Source organism: Zootoca vivipara, chromosome 3 (assembly GCF_965207765.1).
Source record: "Zootoca vivipara chromosome 3, rZooViv2.hap1.1, whole genome shotgun sequence".
Lineage (NCBI taxonomy): Eukaryota > Metazoa > Chordata > Lepidosauria > Squamata > Lacertidae > Zootoca > Zootoca vivipara.
The window spans coordinates 36,412,693-36,431,267 of record NC_142586.1 but is presented as its reverse complement, the minus strand read 5'-3'; the positions used below and the strand labels follow the sequence as shown (position 1 = coordinate 36,431,267).

Below are 18,575 nucleotides of genomic sequence, written 5' to 3'. Positions count from 1 at the left end.
AATGCACTGAAGTAATTTTCTTGGGTTGACTTCCGGGGTGGGGGAACAATAGATGTGTGAACAACCCATAAAGCATGGTGTTGGTAAACCATAGCAATAGCAATGGCAAGTATAGGAATGACTACAGAGCAGCAAGGTAATTCTGCAGAGTGCTTTACAAAGGGCTTTGCAATGATTGACAATGAGGGTGATGGTCAAGTCTTGTGAAGTCGTTTTCCATAGGGCTTTGCAGGCACCACCAATCAGTTGACAGCCAAACAGGGAAGCTTGGTGAGTCCATGGGCTAATTCATGGGTAGGCAAACTAAGGCCCGGGGGCCGGATCTAGCCCAATAGCCTTCTAAATCCGGCCCACAGACAGTCCAGGAATCAGCTTGTTTTTACATGAGTAGACTGTGCTCTTTTATTTAAAATGCATCTCTGGGTTATTTGTGGGGCATAGGAATTCGTTCTCTCCCCCCCCTTCAAAATATAATCTGGCCCCCCACAAGGTCTGAGGGCCAGTGGACCAGCCCCCTGTTGAAAAAGTTTGCTGACCCCTAATTAGTACAAGGTCTTTGGGTAAGCTCAGAATTGTTGCAGCAAGCTCAGAGGGTTCCAACGTTGGGACAGTCTAAGTCCCCATGATGGATATATGATCTGATAAGATTCCAGGTCAATGAAATAACTCAGGTTGCCTTGCAAATATATACCTAGGCTGTTGGGAATAATGAGGTAGATGATTTTTTTTTGGGGGGGGGTGTCCCTGGAGCTCAGGATCTTGGATCAGTAGCTTGTTGGCATCCATCTGTCTCGAGAGACAATGGAGTGCACCTCTGGAGGTGAAGTTAAAGCAGACAGGACTCTTCCCACCCCCTTGGCCTCGCTGATGTGGTCCAAAGGAAAGCAGAATCATACGTTTGGCACCAGCTTGGCTGCAGGAGTTGGTGGAAAGAGGCATACAAGACACCAACCACCTTAGGGGCCCCAATCTGTAGGTAAGTTCCAAGCCAAAACATCATTCTGCTAAGTTGGTGCCTTCAGTAATAAATAAAAATAAAATAAAAATAACAAATCCTTCCAGTAGCACCTTAGAGACCAACTAAGTTTGTCATAGGTATGAGCTTTCGTGTGCATGTTACAGGTAGGTAGCCATGTTGGTCTGACGTAGTCAAAATAAAAATAAAAAATCCTTCCAGTAGCACCTTAGAGACCTTAGATATCTGAAGAAGTGTGCATGCACACGAAAGCTCATACCTATGACAAACTTAGTTGGTCTCTAAGGTGCTACTGGAAGGATTTTTTATCTCAGTAATATAGTTAGGAATATAGTGTGACAACCTGAAAAATAGGCACACAGAGCATTCACTAGAACAGCAGTTCCGTGTTTGAGAGCAAGAGAAGTGAATGATTAATTTCTCCGATTTGTTTTGGTGTGGCACTTACATTACTCAAAATGTCTATTGGTGGGGAGGGATGGAATCTATTGCTGCTTAATTACTTGTGCTATTTACACAAATTTAGTTGTTCAAATGTCTTCAGTAATTTATTGCCGAGGGAAAGGTAGGTTCTGGAAAGTGTAAAAGTTATTTCGGCAGACAGCAGAATGTGGCCCAAGAATAAAAGCACCCCCAAAAGTGTCATCAGAATTGTAAGCCTGTCATTCAAAAGTTGCATTATTTTATTTCTCTGTAACTTTTTAAGTCAAATTCATACATAGGAATGAATCAGTGGGTAGTATCCATCTAGATCAGGCACCCCCAAACTTTGGCCCTCCAGATGTTTTGGACTACAATTCCCATCATCTCTGACCACTGGTCCTGTTAGCTAGGGATCATGGGGGTGCCTGATCTAGATCATATCAAGAAGTTCCCCATGCCCCAACCAGCCCGCTCCTCAAATAAAAAGCAATTTGCTTGCAGCTTCTGTTTGCAGTGTCACCCAAGACAATGCCACTGAATTTGTGCCCACAAGCAAAAACACAGGAAAGAAACCAAACCCCTTTTAGTTTAAATTATAAAATTTAAAGGTGCTTAGTACAAAGTTTGGCCACCTCATGAGAAGAGAAGAATCCTTGGAAAAGACCCTGTTGGGAAAGATTGAGGGCACTAGGAGAAGGGGACGACAGAGGACAAGATGGTTGGACAGTGTTCTCGAAGCTACGAACATGAGTTTGACCAAACTGCGGGAGGCAGTGGAAGATAGGAGTGCCTGGCGTGCTATGGTCCATGGGGTCACGAAGAGTCGGACACGACTAAACGACTAAACAACAACAACAGTACAAAGTTGCCTCTGGACCTGTTTGGGGTATCTCTCATGCCTGCTATTTTCAGACCAATTGCCCACAGAACATATAGGGAGATTGTGTGATTTGTCTTTTTTTACCCACTCCCAAGCTGTAAAAGCTGCCAATGTAGGAGAGGATACTGCAACCATCCTTATGAGATTTGGCACGATAGTTCATGCCCTCACAGGAGTCTATGATACGTGTCAATGTCATCCAATTCTTCCCCCGCTAACTTAGAGACTTTTCTTTAAGTTCTTGTCGTGTAGTGAGGGGGGTGGCGGAAGGAAATGCGGCTTTGATGCTGTTGCGCCAGGCAACAACACCCCAAACCTAGCTGTTAGCTATACCTTATTGCGAGATGGAAAAGGTGGATGGATAGGGCAAGCTTTCCTGTTGATTGAAATAACAGCAACGGCCACTAGGGAGGGCTATTGGACAACAAATAGACCTTGCTCCCGTTTCCCCCTCCTACACGGAATTCCGCGCAGAGGAGGGTTAAATAGAAGCCCTTCTAAACGGTCCCCGGCAAAAAGGAAACCCATTTCTGGTGTCTGAGTGGGAGCTCTCTGGTTGTGGCAGTTCTGGGAAGCTGGGACCTCTCGATCTCGGAAGGGCGGTTTATCTTTCCCTCGGCCAGCAGAGCGCGGTGGGTGCAGCAGAAGCAGCGGCGGCAGCAATACTGGAGATAATCATTCTTGAGCAATAACCCGCGCGGAGCGAAGGACCAACGCCAGCGAGCAACGCGTACGTGGTTGCTTTGAATGTCAAGGCGGGAGTCGGAAGGATCGGGGAGTCTGCGCGAAGAGACGAGGCTTGCTTGGCCAGGGTTCTCCTCCGTTTCCGTTTCTTCCCCCGCTCTCCTCCACACCCTCTTTCTCCCTCCCGGGTCTCGCCCTGCCCCTGTCTCCCGGTTCCGCCAAACTCGCAGGCGCTTCCGAGTCGCTGCTGAATAACGCGGCGGCGGAGGGGAGGGGGGAGCGCGAAGAAAAGCGCCGCTTTTGACGCTGCGCCTCCTTGCCTTGGCGCCGCCTGTAGGACTGCAACGTAGCCGAGCGCTTGGGTGAGGGTTTGGTAATAAGAATAAGGCACACCTGCGCGGGTGTGGAGGTAGGCGCGCAGCGGAGCTTCCGGGGCAACTTTTTCCCTGCGCGCCCCGCACTTCCCGTCTTCTTTCCAAACCCAGGTAAGGTTAGAGCCTGCACGCGGGGGGGGGGGGCGGGGCGCGGAGCAATGTCTTGGGAGAATTGGCTGCATGGAGGAGCCTCGCCTGATGCGTCGTTGGGACCGAGAGAAAGCACGGGCAGGGTAGGGGGAAGCGGGCCTCGTTGGGGGCAACGCTTCTCCCAGGTACAAGGGAGGCGTATCTTCACCATCCTTCGCGACTGGCTGTAAGTAGGCGAAGGGCGGCAGCACCGACAGTTTCGGAGTGCACGTGCTGTCCACCTATCCTTTTTCTTCCAGGATCTCTTTCCCTTTCTTGCCCACTTTCCCTTTTCTGTACCTGGATGCATGTTGTGTTTCAGGACTCGGCACGCGCGCCCGCGTATAAAGGTGGACTTATTCTAAGGTGTGCGCTGCGTTACCAGAGACGTACAGAATTCTGTCGCTTCTCGGGTAGATTCTGGACACGAGCTTGGCCAAGAGGAGTTGCGCCTAGGTTTCACTTACGGGGATTATTTTATTTTTTGGGGGGTGTTGTTGCGAGGATTATAAATACCCCGCCTTCTCTGGGATTTAGTGCAAATGCGCACCATACATTGAAAGCGCTTCCATGATTCTTTTGGGGGCGAAGCCATGCGCTTTACACGTGCATCGAATGTGCCTTAACTATATGGTGTGGATCTGCCGCTGTGAGTAGCGACACTCTTCGCTGGGCTCTCGCGCTTCTCTGTTTTTAGCCTAAGGAGTGTGAGGAAGATAAACGCGTGCATTTCCCATCTTTCCAGGGCTGAGGCGGTGGAGGCATAACTGATGGAATGCTTGTCCATCATCAAGTCAATGGATGGATCCCTGCGCACAGAAGGCTAGAGGGCAGGGATAAATTTTCTAGTATTCCCCGCTCCCTTACGCCCTCGTTTTCTATGAGCAGGGAGCAGGCGCGAATGTCCGGTCTCAGTCAGGCTGAGCCCTCAGCTCGCAGTCTGAAAAAAGCCAGGAGAGAGCTAGGCCTTGGCTTCAGAGAAGGCAGGGGCCCGTAGACCAGCTTGCAGATGACTGTTCTGCAATGTTCTCAAGAAGCATAGCTGTTCACTTTGGTTTTTACACGGGCCGACGAGGCAACTGCTGCCTCTCCCTCTTTCCCGTGCGGTCCTAATCGTGGCTTTTCTACCTCGACAGGGAAGAGCGGCTGCGTTCAAGTTTCTTCCAGTGGAGCAGCCTAACCGCAGGGCGCTGGGTCCTGCCTAGGCGTCCTGTTGGTGGAAGTAGGTGGTGGTGGATACTGTCCACTTTTCCGATTGCCTCTACGGGGATAAATCCTAGGGCACAAGCGGCCGAAAGCCATGGAGTTCTCAAAGCCCCGCTCGATTCCGGCTCTTCCTTTCTCACCACTTTCCCCTCGCAGGGTGAGCTCCATTATTCCGGCAGGGGGACACAGCGGCAACCTTTCTTCCCTTCCCGGCGCTGAAGCATAGCTTCTTTGCAATCTTTCCTTTTAGTGGCACATCATTGTAAATGTCTAGGGATACTTTGGGCAGGGGCCAAAATAGGCTTTATTTCACCCGGGTCAAAGACCCAGTTTTGGCAGCTCTCTCTCGCGGGCGCGCACAGGCTCAATGGCGCCCCTCTGGAGGCTTCACAACGCGGAAGGGTCATTTCTCAGCGGCAGCCGGCAGAGCATCTGTTCTGCAGGCCCCAGATTCAATCCCCAGCATTTCCAGGTCGGCCTGGGAAATGCCCCTTGTCGGAACCCACAGAGAGCCGCTGCCAGTTAGTGCAAGCAATACTGAACCAGACGGACCGATTCGGTGTGAGGCAGTTTTTTTTTAAGGACGAGACTTTTTTTGGTTTTTCTAATGCTTTGTTGTGGAAGGAAAGACCCCCTCCCCCAATGAGCTGTAAAAATCGCAGACTGGGCTGTCAAGTAGTACCAGTAGTAGTGGTGGTGATTTTATTATTTGTACCCCGCCCATCTGACTTGGTTGCCCAGTGGGCTTTGCTGAGCTGATGACTAGAAGCCCTCTTGGAAGGCTTTCCCCCAAAATTTCCACGAATGTCGGGCTTCGCGCAGCTCCTTTAGTCAGACTCTGTCCCGCCTTTCCCGCCCCAAATCCCGGGCTGCCCGGCCGGCCCACGTGCTGGCGAGCAGAGGCGCGCTCTCCTTCAGAGGAAAGGCGAGGGGGACGAGGCGCCACATTCCAGGGTCTGAGGAAATGATGGTTGGTCAAACTTGGACGTTGCATTCCTGCCACTCCTTCCGCCTCAAACTAAACTAAATGAAGATTTAAGCCGGGTGGAAGCCCCGCTCCCTCCCCAGTGGGACTTGCAAGTCGACAGGAATCCACGTACTTCAGCTTGAGCTGGGTTGTGAAGCGCGCCAGTTTCAGCCAAAGAAACGCACTGGGCAGCCGCTTCCTGAGTTGTGTTTGTTTATTTTTTTACCTTTGATGACTTCAAAGGTGAGTGAGTGAGGGGCGACCTTGCAGAAGAAGGATTAGTATGCATTGGTTAGAAATGGGTGTACAACACGTGAAAGAAGGCGGCGTCAAAACAGGAGATGAGAAAACCCCGTGCATTTTGGTCTCTTCTCAGGGCGTCACTCAACGTTTAATTTCCCCGCAGGAGAACAGCATTCTCCGGGTTCCCACCAAGTTTCACACTCGAGGGTTCCCCCACCCTCTCCCCAACACCAGGGAATGCAATCCTGTGCGCTTGGCACGGCCCGCTCACCAAGTACAGATGACTGCTTTTCACTCAATTTCGCACCCGCGAGTTTGCAGAACTTCTGAATGCCCAAGGAGACATTGAACTTTCTAGAAAGGCGCGTGTCTCACACCACTTGACTCCCGAATGCGTGAGCTCCCCACGCGAAATAAGCTCCTCGCAAAAAAAAGGTGTGCTCCCACGGAAGAAATTCAGGGCCATTCAGTTTCCCGCGAGTATATCCACTTCAAACTCCTTTCAAGGAAAACCACATCTTTCCTCTCAGCGATTCGGGGACATCCCCCCCCCCCCCGCTGCCTGCCTCCCGGGTGCGAACTAAGCGCCGGAGGTCCCCAGCGGCTGACTGCTTCTCTGTCCTTGGCTCAGCCAGAAGCCACTGCCGCGCTGCTGCTGCTTGGCTTGGGCGCGGAGGAGCCCGGAGAGCAGCAGCTACGTGTGTTCTTGGCTGGGCGGCCGCTGCCCCCTCACCGCCCCCTCCCCCCGCGCCTCCCCCCTCCTTGCCCCCCTCCCCCGCGAGCCCTTCCGCGGAGGGGGCTGTTGCTGCGCTCGCGCGGGACTCCTCATGCCTCAGGAATGCGGCGAGGTATGCGCCCCTTTCCAAGCAGGCGAGCGGGCGCTGCTCGCTCTTCCCCTACTAGTGAGGAGAGGGGAGAGGAGAGGAGCGCCTAGCTCATCCCGTGGCAGCCGTCCACCTTTTCCCGCCGCCGTTTCGTAACCGCTTACGAGAGGCGAGCGCGGAGTTAGGAGCAGCCCTCTCTTAAGGAGCGCGCTTGGCGAGAGGTTCTTCCCACTCGGAGAAGGCGAGGCTTCCCGGACGGAGCGACCCCTCGCAGCCCAGCCACAGCCTCAGCAGCAGAAGTAGTAGCAGCAGCAGCAGCCGCCGCCGCCGCTCCTCTCGACGCCGCCACCGCTCCTGCCGTTGGTCGCGCCCTGCCTCAAGGTGCCCAGGACCTTTTTCCTCCGCTGCTGCCGCTGCCTCCTTCCTGAAGCCGGCTCCGTCGCCGCCGCCGCCCTCCCCGCCAGCCCTGGTCTGTGCGCACGCGGCGGAGAGGGAGTCCTTTCTCGCCTCGTGCCGGCCGAGCCCTTGCGCCGGGGCTGGCGGTACGGGCGGGCGGGCGTGTGCGCGAGCCGGAGCGCGCGGGCTCCCTGCGGCGGAACCGTGGATTTTATGGGGCGCGCGCGCGGGGCGATGTCCTCGGTGGAATCGGATTTGATGGCAGGAGGTCGTCGAGGGTCTCTGGTCAGCTTTCCCCATAAAGGGCAGATGATTCAGGAGGGAGGGAAGGTGGAGGAAATCAAAGACGAGCGTGGCACCCGACGGCTTATCATCAGCTCTTGCTTCTGCAGCTCTGCACACACAAATAATTGCTGGTTTGCTGCCTGTTTCTCTCCGTTGGCGATTGCTTAGAATCGTGGCGTTTAAAAAGAAAAGTGCGCATCGTTTGCCCCTGGGGATCTTTAGTTCCTGCGCCCCATTTTTATCAAGCTGAGTGGGGGTTGCGGGGGTGGGCAAGGAATCCCTCTCGACGTGGGCAAGGGAAATCCCTGGTCGCAACTGCTTTACACTGGCTTGGCGTCGGAAGCTATTTCGCTGCTTCTCTCTCTCGCCCTCATCCCGCGCCTTCTCTGGCTGTGCAACAGCTCCTTATATGTAAGTTTCTCCTTTCCAGTCGGTAGTTTTGTTGTGGGGGCAATTGCTCACGTTTGCTCGTTTCAGCAGGTTTGGACTCAATAGTTTTTGTGTGTGTTCTAGAGCTGTGCAAGATTGCGTTTCGTTTTCATTGTGTGCGAAATGATTCTCTGGCCGGGGATCGACGCGTCTGAAAGACGCTTTTTCTTCTTCTTTTTCCTCAAGGTCTGGGTGACTGCAAATAAACTGAAATAAATTCAGAGCGGCGGAGTTTCTTGGCTCCTGCCAACTCAAGAAAGGCAGCTCATAAATTGTGCAGTGGAAAGCAGAAAAGTCAGCGAAACTGTTGCTAAGCGATCGGATAAGCGTTTTGGCCAAATTAAAAAGAGAAACGTTTTCGAAGGGTGTTGGTGGTGGGAACTCCAGTCTGGAAGGAGCGGCCGGGGCGGGTTGGGGGCGCTCGGAATACATATCCTTTATAACGCTTTGGCTCAGCTCGGGTTCTTTGGGGGGCGAGTGGCTGCGTTGCTGCTTCTGCCCGGCAGGTGGCGCTGGAAGCTCAGACAAAACACCCCGGACAGAAGCCGCGCTTCTCCGCGTCCTCCTTCTAGCACCCTGCTTTAAATGCCTTCTCGAAGCGCACCGGCTGGGGAGCAGACGCGCTCGCGAGTGGAGCGCTGGAGAGGAGAGCGTGCGCGTGCATGTATGCAGGTAGGCAGCGAGAAGAGAGAACCGAACAAGATCGCTCACGTTGGCTGGCTGCTACAGAAGCGAGAGGTTCTCGGTTGCATTATCACCGCGTGTGTGTATATTGGGGTTGGGGGTACTGTATATTTATATACCGCTGTATCGTAAAAACTATATCACAGCGGTTTGCAACAATATGAAACCATTAAACCATACAGTAAAAGCAACAAAAAGTTAGAAGCAAGTGGAAAGCAAAAGAATTAAAAGCATCTTCTTCTGCGTGTGAGCTTCTGTTGAGTGTCAGGTCTCGGGAAGGAACTGGGAAGGTACTGTCGAGTCTTGTCAGTTTCTCATAGCGATTAAATGTACTGTACCTTCTGGCTGTGTGTGTTTAAGAAAAGAAAAGAAAACATCTCTTTCCATAGCCCAGAAACTACTGGTATTTCTTCCTCCTGAGCTGTTAATCGCCTAATGATTTACGCCAACTGGTTTGCTTTGTGGTTTGGACTTGGCAGCGCTATAAGTGATTCAAGTCTATTGCTTAATTACTCACGCCTTTCCTTCTCGTGGGACTCGGTAAACGAAATGCTGAAGCTAGAAGTTGCTGTTGGGTTTTTCCTCTTTTTTTTTAAATACACCAGATCTCGGATGCTTCGTTTATATGGGCTACAAACGTCTCCACTTCTCATTTTGGGCTATGTAAGAGCCTTTTAGTCTAGACTTGTGTGTGAAAGTTTCAGGAGTTTATACGACTCAACCCCCCCCCCCAACCCTTTAATTGGCTCCCTTGTATTGCTTCAGAGTGAAGACAAGGATGCTCTGAAAAGTCTGCAAAACCATTAAACTTAACTAGATTTGCCCATCATGACAATGAACTTTGGCTCAAGGCCCAGTAGTAAGGCTACAGTTAAATGCAGAATTAGGCACACTGCCAACCTGAGCCTATGGATGGGACTTATTCCCAAGTAAGTGTGCACTGGACTGCAGCATTGATCACTGTGGATTTAGAGTCTGTGCTGGATCCCCCGACCTCCCAAGTCTTAAGTAAGTAGATTTCTTAAAACCACCCATATAGCTTTTTTCCAGAGAGGAACTACAAAAATTTCCTTGATGCTAAAATATATATTTTACTGCTGCTTTTAAACATTTATAATGTGGTAAATGTGTTGCAGGTGCCACCCAGCCTACAATAGATTGATAAATCAAGTATTGGCATGGAATAGCATCACTTAACTCCCCCATACCCCCTAAAACCCTTCTTAGTATACAGTATGTTCTGCCTCAGTGCGAAATTCTGAGTTACGCAACCGGCATAAATTACACAAATGTAATATTTGCATAGATGCAATGTTGTGTACCTTGGCTACTAGACATGCTATTAAGGCTTTCTCTCCCTTCTCCTCAGTTTAGGAGATTTTATCAGACCACGGGACCCAGTTTTGTGTCTGTGTTTTCGCCAAAACAACACCCCGCCAACCACTTTTTTTTTTTGGTTAAAAGTGAAATCTGAGATTTGTAAAGCTTCTGAATTCCACACCCTTTGCTGAATTCCGCACATTTCTCTTGCTTGCTTGGAATACGCACAGAATGCTCTGTTAACAATAAGTAGGGCTAGTTAATGAGTTCTTTCAGAACTGTTCAAAGGAATAAGTAGAGTTAAGTGGTTTGTAGATTTGCAGCCAACTGCATATTTCTAGACCAAATACATCTTCTGTTGCTCACCTCCATCCTGTGTTTTTAGAGTTCTTTTCCTTTCTCTGCATCTGTGTGAACAATACCCCCCCCCAATCGATCAAGCTGCTACGTCAGAGGGGGTACTAGACATAGGTGTTGGGTTTCATTGGTATGTTACATCCCCTTTTGTATAATTTGTTTCAGACCTTATTGCAGGCAGGCGGCGGGGGGGGGGGGGGAGGAGAGGCTCAAGGAGCTGCATATTTGCAGGCAGAGTGTTTTTATTGCAGTTTCCAAATTACCCTAGACTTCTAAAGTCATCCTTAAGTGCTTCAACAGTTACAAAAAAGGAGCCAAATAAAATTCCCAGCTGAATTGGAGCCCATGATGGGGAAGGCTTGGAGAGAGAAGAAACTTCTGGATTAGCAGTTGCTGGAACTCGCGTCTGGCCTCTGCATTTGCTCTGGGTCAGGGGTAGGAAGGAGGATGCGGATGGAATTGCCCACCACTTCCAAGACTGATTTCATGCATGCCAGTTGAAGTGCTTTTGCTTATCTCCCCTGCTGTTGGTGTGCATGTGTGAAGGGCAAAAAATGCGTGAAAAATGTGTGAAGGGCAAAAAATGCTGCTTTAAATGCCCTTGTGTCTGTTTTTAAGAAAATCTATAGATGACCATGTCAGGAAGTTGCATGCCAGTTTTTCTGGGATATTGGTGTCAGTTGCAAAAAGCACTTCTTTAAAAAAGAAGTTGTGTATGCTTGGGAGGACGTGTCTTCCATTTCATAGCCTCTTTGGTCACTCTCTTTTAACAGGCATTGCATGTTATAAGCTAGACATTTTTGCCCACACACTTCTGCCTCCATAAGAATGAATTACCCTCCAACCATTCTGGTGGGCAAAGCTTTTGAAAGAGAAGGGAAGTGGAAGGGAAAAGGGAAAGGGAAAACAAACAAGCACCAAATCCTGCTTTCAGACCCCCTTGCCTCCTAAGGATATGCTCCAGCCCTCCTATACCGCTCCCTAAAGGATGCCTGTCTTTCTCAACACTGAGGGCTACAGAACCTCTTCCTGCCAAGGGCTGCATTTCTCTGGAGGCTTGGGATTGTGGTGGGAAAAACCAGAAGTGGGCATGGCCAGAGCCAAAACTGGGTGGGGCCTACCTTTCTCTCATTTTTTGTCTCATACTTTCTCCTTCTTTCTGATACTTCTTTCTCTCTCTGTCTCTCCATCTTCCTACCACCTACAAGGCTGCCAGGGAGGGGCTGGTTGCTCTTGCCAAAAAGCTTGAACGTACTACTTTAAGAAGACTTCATTTCCTCACTCAGTCTGTTTCAGCTTCACTCCATATTTTCCTCCTCCTCCTCCTCTCCTTCCTGGCTCTCCCCACCTGCATGAAATCTGGCCTGTGAGCCATACGTTGCTGGCCTCTGATCTGTCCAGGAGTTTATCTATTAATCATTCATCATGTAGCTCAGTGGTACACTTCGGGGGCTCAAATTTCAGCAGCGCCCTGTGTGACGCCAAAATTCTGCGCCCCTTCTCTTCTCATGCTCCATTCTAAATAATCGTTCTGGGGTCCCCTGCAGCATCCAGTGCGACCAAACCGGTCGTGCTCCCCGAAATCCACCATTGCATAGCTGGAAACCAATTCATGTAACTTTTAGCAGACCTTCTCCCTTCTGCCACTTCCTGGTCATTTCAAATACTTCTTTTTACAAAAGACTGCGTGAAATTGACATGGATGATGGCACGGCCAGTAGTAGATCAGATGGGATGAAGACGCAAATTGGAAGGGCAGGAATTTTCCCTACCACACTGCCAATGCAAATTGAAGATATGGCATCCCAATCTAGTTGAGAACTGAAGCTTGGGGATAGAGGGGCTACCTACTCCCTCCAGAGTCCTGCTACATCATGCCAAAGGCCCTTCTAGTCCAATGTCTTGTTTTCACAGTGGCCAACCAGATGTCTATAGGAAGCCCAGATGGAGGATGCAAGGGCAACAGCACTCTGCTCAATAATGATTCCCAAGGCTGGTATTCAAAGGCATACATAGCCATCTTGGATTGTTTCCCCTGTCCCCAGTTCTAGTGAAAATTCCCTGCACTTATGGGCATGGATACATAGCTAATATAGCTTCTAGTTTGACTCTAGCTGGCAAGGCATTATGGATATTTAAAGGGAACATAGTATGTATGGTGGCAGTGTGCATGAAGCAGGGGGGAAACCCCAGCTGATCATTAAAGAGATGTGACCCATATCTTATGTATAACACTGGGTTAAAAAAAAGAGCTAAGAGGGAACAGAGGTATATAGTAGCTGCTCAGTGCTCAGCAGCTGCCCTTCTGGTGCTATGTGATTTCTTCTCTTCATCCATTTAAACTACTAAAAGAAATGTGTGCTGATTCTCTTCCTTCTTTTTCTTCCAATAGATTCATTCATGTGGTTGTGATCCAAACCGACAGCAATGAAGACGAGGCTCCCTGCAGCAGTTGCTGCCCTGTGTGCAGCTCTTCTCCTCTGTGTGACAGAGGCTGAAGGTAAGTCATTCCTTCCTTTATTCCCTGGAAAAAAAGTGATGGTGCAGAATTAAAGAAGGAAACAATTTCTCTCTAAGTGTGAGTGCTTCACCAATACCCCCTTTCCTCTCTCTCCTTCCCTCCGTCCCTTTCCTTCCTTTCTGTGATTTGTTTACTTCCAGAGAGCAACTCCAGCTGAGTAGCTCCACTCTCCTTCCTCTTCAATGTTGTCTTCCCAGTGTGCTGTCCACACTGGATGTCTCCTTGCAACCAGTGCCCTCCCGTGGCCTCTGCCCTCCCGTGGCCTCCTTTCCTCTTTCCCTCCCTCCCAGGAGAAAGGAGGACACCTGTACAAACTTGAACCTTCTCCTTAATAAGCCAGAGAAACCCTGGAGCGTTCGCACACACCCTCCTGATGCTTAATTGCTTTGCTTTGTACTGTGAATACATAATAGAAACATGCAGTTCCCCCCCCCCTACTTCTCTTCTTAAAAAACAAACCCTTTATAAAATAAAGGACTCCAACAGAATCTGGCTACCTGTGCATCTTTGTCTGAATGGTGGTGGGGGTAGATGGAGGTGAGGAAAGTGGGAATGAGTCGAATGTGTGGGGCACCGCACTTGCTCCTGTGTAGGGAGCAATAACCATATCCCTGGAATTAACATGACATTTCTGCCATTCTTTCTCACACAGAGGAGACTGGCCTTCAGCAAGGCACCTCAAAGCTGTTTTGCTGCCTGGGATAAAGCTATTGCAGGTTTTTCCAAACTTGTAGTCCAGCAACAGCTGGTGACCCAACTCCCGTTATCCCTAACCAGCAGGACCAGTGGTTAGAGATGATGGGAATTGTAATCTAAAAACAGCTGGAGACCCAAGTTTGGGAAACTCTGGGCTATTGTTCCCCAGTGATCCCAAGTCTCATGCGGTCGTGCCAAAGTGCCTGGCCAGGCAGCTGCTGGCACCAGGAACTCAGAAAGCATGCAAATGGTCACACTCATTCTGGTGGCCCAGGAGGGCCTTGGGCACATGAGGGAGGGTGTGTGCATGTCGTTCTGATGTCTCTCTCACACTGCCACCTGAGGCAAGTGGCTCCTTGAGGCTAAGGACAGGGCTGGTTGTGGTCCTCACAGTAAGTGTTGCCAGATTAGTAACTTGGAATCTTCATGCCAGAGCCGCAGAGTTGTCAGTCCTGGTTTAGAATGTGTGCTCACAAGGGAGGAAGAAAATCTTTAACCTGGGATTTCCCTTTCTCATCTCAGGCAGCGCTGAATGACTCCTGGCATATCCACTGTCCTGGGGGTGCGGGTGGGGGCTAACCTCTGGCTCTCCATATGGTGGAAGTCCAGCAACTTCTGCAGTGCAATAGGTTCCTCATCCCTGTGCTCCCATCACACATAACATCACACATAACATACTTTAAATAGGTGAAGAGTTTTCCCTTCTCTCCTTTCAACGTATCTTATTATTATTATTATTATTACTCTTCAGTGGCAACACCAGTGGTGAACAGTCCACAATCTACCTAAAGCTAGGGAACTTTGAGCCCTTCAGATTTTGCTGGATTCCCAACTGCCAACAGCCCAAGCTACATGGCCAATGGTCAAAGATGATGGGAGTTGTAATCCAACAACAGCTGGAGGGTAACAGGTTCCCCACCTTGGGCCCAAAGGAGAGGAGAGGAAGGAAAGCCCTCTCCCCATGCTTTGCTGCTGTGAAGGAGGGGATATTCAGATGAAACATGTGCACAGCAAACCATTGCTGGCTGGCGAAATAGAAACAGGTCAAAGAAAACCTCTCCTTACTTTATCCATGCACTCATCCATCACATTCTTCCACTCAAAACTCTTCCTTGAGATTTGTTAACCACACAATTAGCATTGTACTCAGCAGCACTGAATGCTCGTAAATTTCCATACAAGAGTAGAAATGTAATCTGGTAACGAATGGACCCCCTTGATTCTTACACATACTGTATATGAGAATTTTTGCATATCTGTTCTTAATTGGCATAGCTGAGGGGGAAAAAAAACCTATGTACTATTGCTGCTGCATCCAGAGGGAGGTAGTAGCTAATATTGCCAGCACTGTGGATTTGTGCTGATGGGACTTTTGCAGGATCTTATTCTGTATAGGTTGTAATTTGCTGCATCCAGTTTTGGAAGCTTCAAGTCTGCTTAAACTTTGGTCACCTCTCTTGTTGACGACTGCACCCTTCTCTCTAGCCTTGCCTTCTCACATCTCAGTGCCATCACCACTATCCAAAACTCTGCTGCTTCTGTTTTCTCCCCACTATTAGATTCCACCCCCTGCATGGGGCCTGGGGCTATCCTTTTCTTCTGTGTGCTTATGCTATAAAGCACCATGTTCATTGATGGTGCTCAATAAATGACATGAATGAAATTTCCAAGATGCAGCCTCTAGCAATCTATGTGCAGCATATTTATCCGGGCAGTGCCCATAAATAGTGTTTAAAGAAAAAAATCATTAGGTTAAGAAGAGACTTAGGCTAAACTTTATTTAGGCAACATGTTTACAAATCTTCGTGAGGGGCACATGTGGCCTCTCATTCTGGATCTGTTTCAAGACAAGCCTTTGATACACTGGAGCAGATTTCAGACCTTTTGCATGCTCCATTCTTTCTTAATATTGCATGGAAGAAGGCAGTGGCTGTGCTGTGCCACTTCCCCATTGGATCTGTTGCGGGAGGTCCTGCTGGAGACTTCAGCTCCATAACATTATCCTGGCTACAGCTGAAGACACCAAGTAAAGGACTACTTGTGGACATAGCAGCATGATGCTGTCACGGCATGCAAGAGTACAAACTGAATGCGTGCAACTTGGGAATAGTGTGTGCTGCTCTGATGGGAAATGCATCAAGTATGTATGAGGGTAACATTTATCTATCTCGTTCAAGTTGCTTGGGAGCCTTTGGAAATCTGTGTTGAAGGATAAGATGTGGTTTAACTGAATGTGTTGAAATCCAAACCAACATTCCAATTCATACATGACCTCAAATGTCTGACTTGTACTTATGGTTGGTTCTAACCTAAGGCCACAATTCCCAAATCACTGACCATAGAAGTCATTGAGACTAGTCCAGTGGAGGCGGTTTGGTTTTTTGTTTTTTTTTGCATGCAGATCTGAAATGATTACTGCTTTTCAACTTCTAGCTGGCTCCTGTTTTTATTATAGGTTGCAACAAAACCAAAATATTGATCTCTCATAAACAACACAGACATTGGGTTTTTTGCCTTGCTACAGACTGGTTTCAAAGCAGTTCTTTCCCCCAAAGGAACCCTAGAAACTGTAATTCTTGGTGGGGAGGGACCACGTCTGTTAAATGGGTATAAAACTGAAAGAAGCTTGCTGTTTTAGATGTATCTCCTAGAAGCCCAAAGTACTGTAATTTGTTAAAAAGGTGTAAACCCTCCCAGCTAAATCCAGACTGGTTTAATTACAAGGCAGTAATTAATTTTGAAATGTTTTTTAGCACCCTCAGCCCCTGTTCTAGAATTACAGTTCTTTCTACCCCCAATGCAAAACCAACCCCTGGGTTATTCAGGTGAGCACGACAATACCCTTCTATGCAGTTCTGTGCCTTTTGGTGCACACTAGGACCTGCAGATTGGGAAAATAATCTAGCATTAGAACCATAGCTGTCAACTTTCGGATTTGAAAATAAGGGATCAGCAGCCTCACCTGTCCCGGGGACAGTCTACGGTATACCGGTATCTAACAATCCAGGATAACAGTGGGGAACGGCGCTGGAATAAGGGAATTTCCAGAAAAAAAGGGAAAGTTGCCAGCTGTGGCTTGGTATAAGGGAGTTTCCCGCAAAAAAGGGTGGGTTGACAGCTATGATTAGAACATCAGCTAGTAACACCACTCTCTCCCTCTGAAAGCCACACACAGGTGGGAGGGGAAGCATAAGAAGCAGCTTTTTCTGAGCTCTCTTCTTCCTAATTTGGAACAGTGGGGTGACAGTAGGTGCCGTTATCCCCCTCAAATCTGATGATTATCAGTGGGGTGCCTCTGACAGGGTTTGGTTTCTGTAAATTGGAATGGGGGGAATATTCCACCATGTGAGTTTTCACCTGAAATATGACTTGGCACAGCCCAGGCACTGAACAGACTTTCAGAGTGTTGATAAATTTAAGATAAGCCTCCATGAGTGGGTCTCTGACTGCTGGCCGTTCCCCTGCTGTCGTGACCCAACCACCTCCTCAGCTGTCTATGCTTTAGGGGAGGATGTCTAAAGCTGTGCTCTCCATGTATAGTTTCCTCTTTGATTTAGAGCTATGATAATGTGGAGTATAGAACCCGAAGGCGGAGGCACTTACCTGACTTCCCAGCAGGTGAGTTGCTGCTGCCTAACTGGGGGGGGGGTAGGGGCAAGATGATGGTGAGGTTGGGGAAGAGCAGATGCGCTGGCTGAACCAAGGTAGTACGTTACCTTTCTTGATGCCTTTCCCTCTTCCTCCTGGCAAGTAGCAGCAACTCACTTGCTGAGGGAATCATAGAATTGCAGTGTTGGAAGGGACCCCCAGTGGTCAACTAGTCCCACCCCCTACAGTGCAGGAATTCTGCCTATAGGTGTTCCTAGGTGGTCTCGAACCACCAACTTCCTGATTAATACTGAGAGGCAAGGACCCATTGTGCTACTGGGGGCATGTTAAGAAATAAGCCAGTATACAACTACATAGCAGCTATATAGCAAAGTACCTCTTCCTTATCATTACTTAAATATTAAATATAAAAACACACATACACAACATGGGCATAGTCTACTATACATTTCTGTCATGGCTTGGTAGCTTGAGTCTAGCCTTCTTTTAAATATTGCTTTCCTATCTCGTTAGATATTCACAGGGAGTAGCCAAATAGTGTCACCTGTAAAAATGCTGTCTTTTGATTAATTTTTACTACATTTGATACCCAAACCAATATGAGAAATAGACAACCTCATGAAGGGTTTGTGTGCCTCATCTTAACTAGTCAGCGTATGTTTACAGTGCTAACAGTTGTGTGAACTTGATCAGTATAATGACTACCTATTGTTTATGTTTATTTTAATGAGAGAAACATGTGGAAAACAATATAAATCATACCCCTGTTCTTGGCTTTACCACACTACTTTCAGTGGTATAGAATAACTGAACCTGGGAATAAGCTTCCTTGAGCTCTGTGGGAATTTTTTCTGAGTAGACACATGCAGGATTGCATTGTGGGCTCCTTTTTTTAGGGCATTTTATACACTGGTACAGCTATTTGACTAGAAATAATCACACAGTCAAGAAGGACTCAGAAGACTCTTCACAATGTAATAAAAAAGTAATTAAATTGGCTCATAGAATACTATATTTTATTAGTATATTACTTACTTTCACTAATTTGAAATCTGATTTCCTCAATCATCCATAGTAGTGAAGTTAAAAGACAGGGTTGGATCCAACAAATCACTTTATGCATGATGAAGGGCTTGTGCATGTGTAGTACTACCTATGCCACATCAGAAACTGCTTTAGAAACACCACTCTGTTTCAAAAGTGGCTTGGTATGATGCATAGGGGAATGCTGTTTGAGAAATAGAAGATCTTTTAGTTGCACAGAAATAGTTGCATGGTTCTTTGGATCCTATTCAGAGGCTGCAAGCCTGCCTTTTTGTAAGAAACCAATAGGGTATAGATTCATTGAAAAGAAGTTTTTAAAATATTTTTTATGTGTGCCCTTTGTCCAAATCTAGCAGAAGTACAGATTGCAATCCCATCACACTTAACTTGCAAGTAAGCCCTATTGAGCTTGGTTATTGAACTTTGGATTTCTTTGGAATAAACTCGTGTATGATCAAGTTTGTTAATGGACTCCTATGGAAGTAAATAATAATTGCGCCGTTGAATTTGCTACAAACAAACAGATGA

General features: G+C 48.3%; 1 protein-coding gene across 14 annotated transcripts in view; it reads left to right on the top strand.

The window, feature by feature from the left end:
• Positions 1 to 2,789: 2,789 nt before the first annotated feature.
• The window catches only part of COL12A1 (collagen type XII alpha 1 chain), a 113,658-nt gene continuing 97,872 nt past the window's right edge, over positions 2,790 to 18,575 (top strand). For 4 of the 14 annotated variants that reach the window (XM_035109591.3, XM_088665899.1, XM_088665901.1 and 1 more), the window contains exons 1-2: positions 6,701 to 7,087; positions 12,570 to 12,677. In XM_035109591.3, the coding sequence (XP_034965482.3) occupies positions 12,605 to 12,677 (73 nt within the window). In that variant the 5' untranslated portion in view covers positions 6,701 to 7,087; positions 12,570 to 12,604. The other 10 variants (XM_035109599.3, XM_035109590.3, XM_035109592.3 and 7 more) reach the window with 9 other exon arrangements.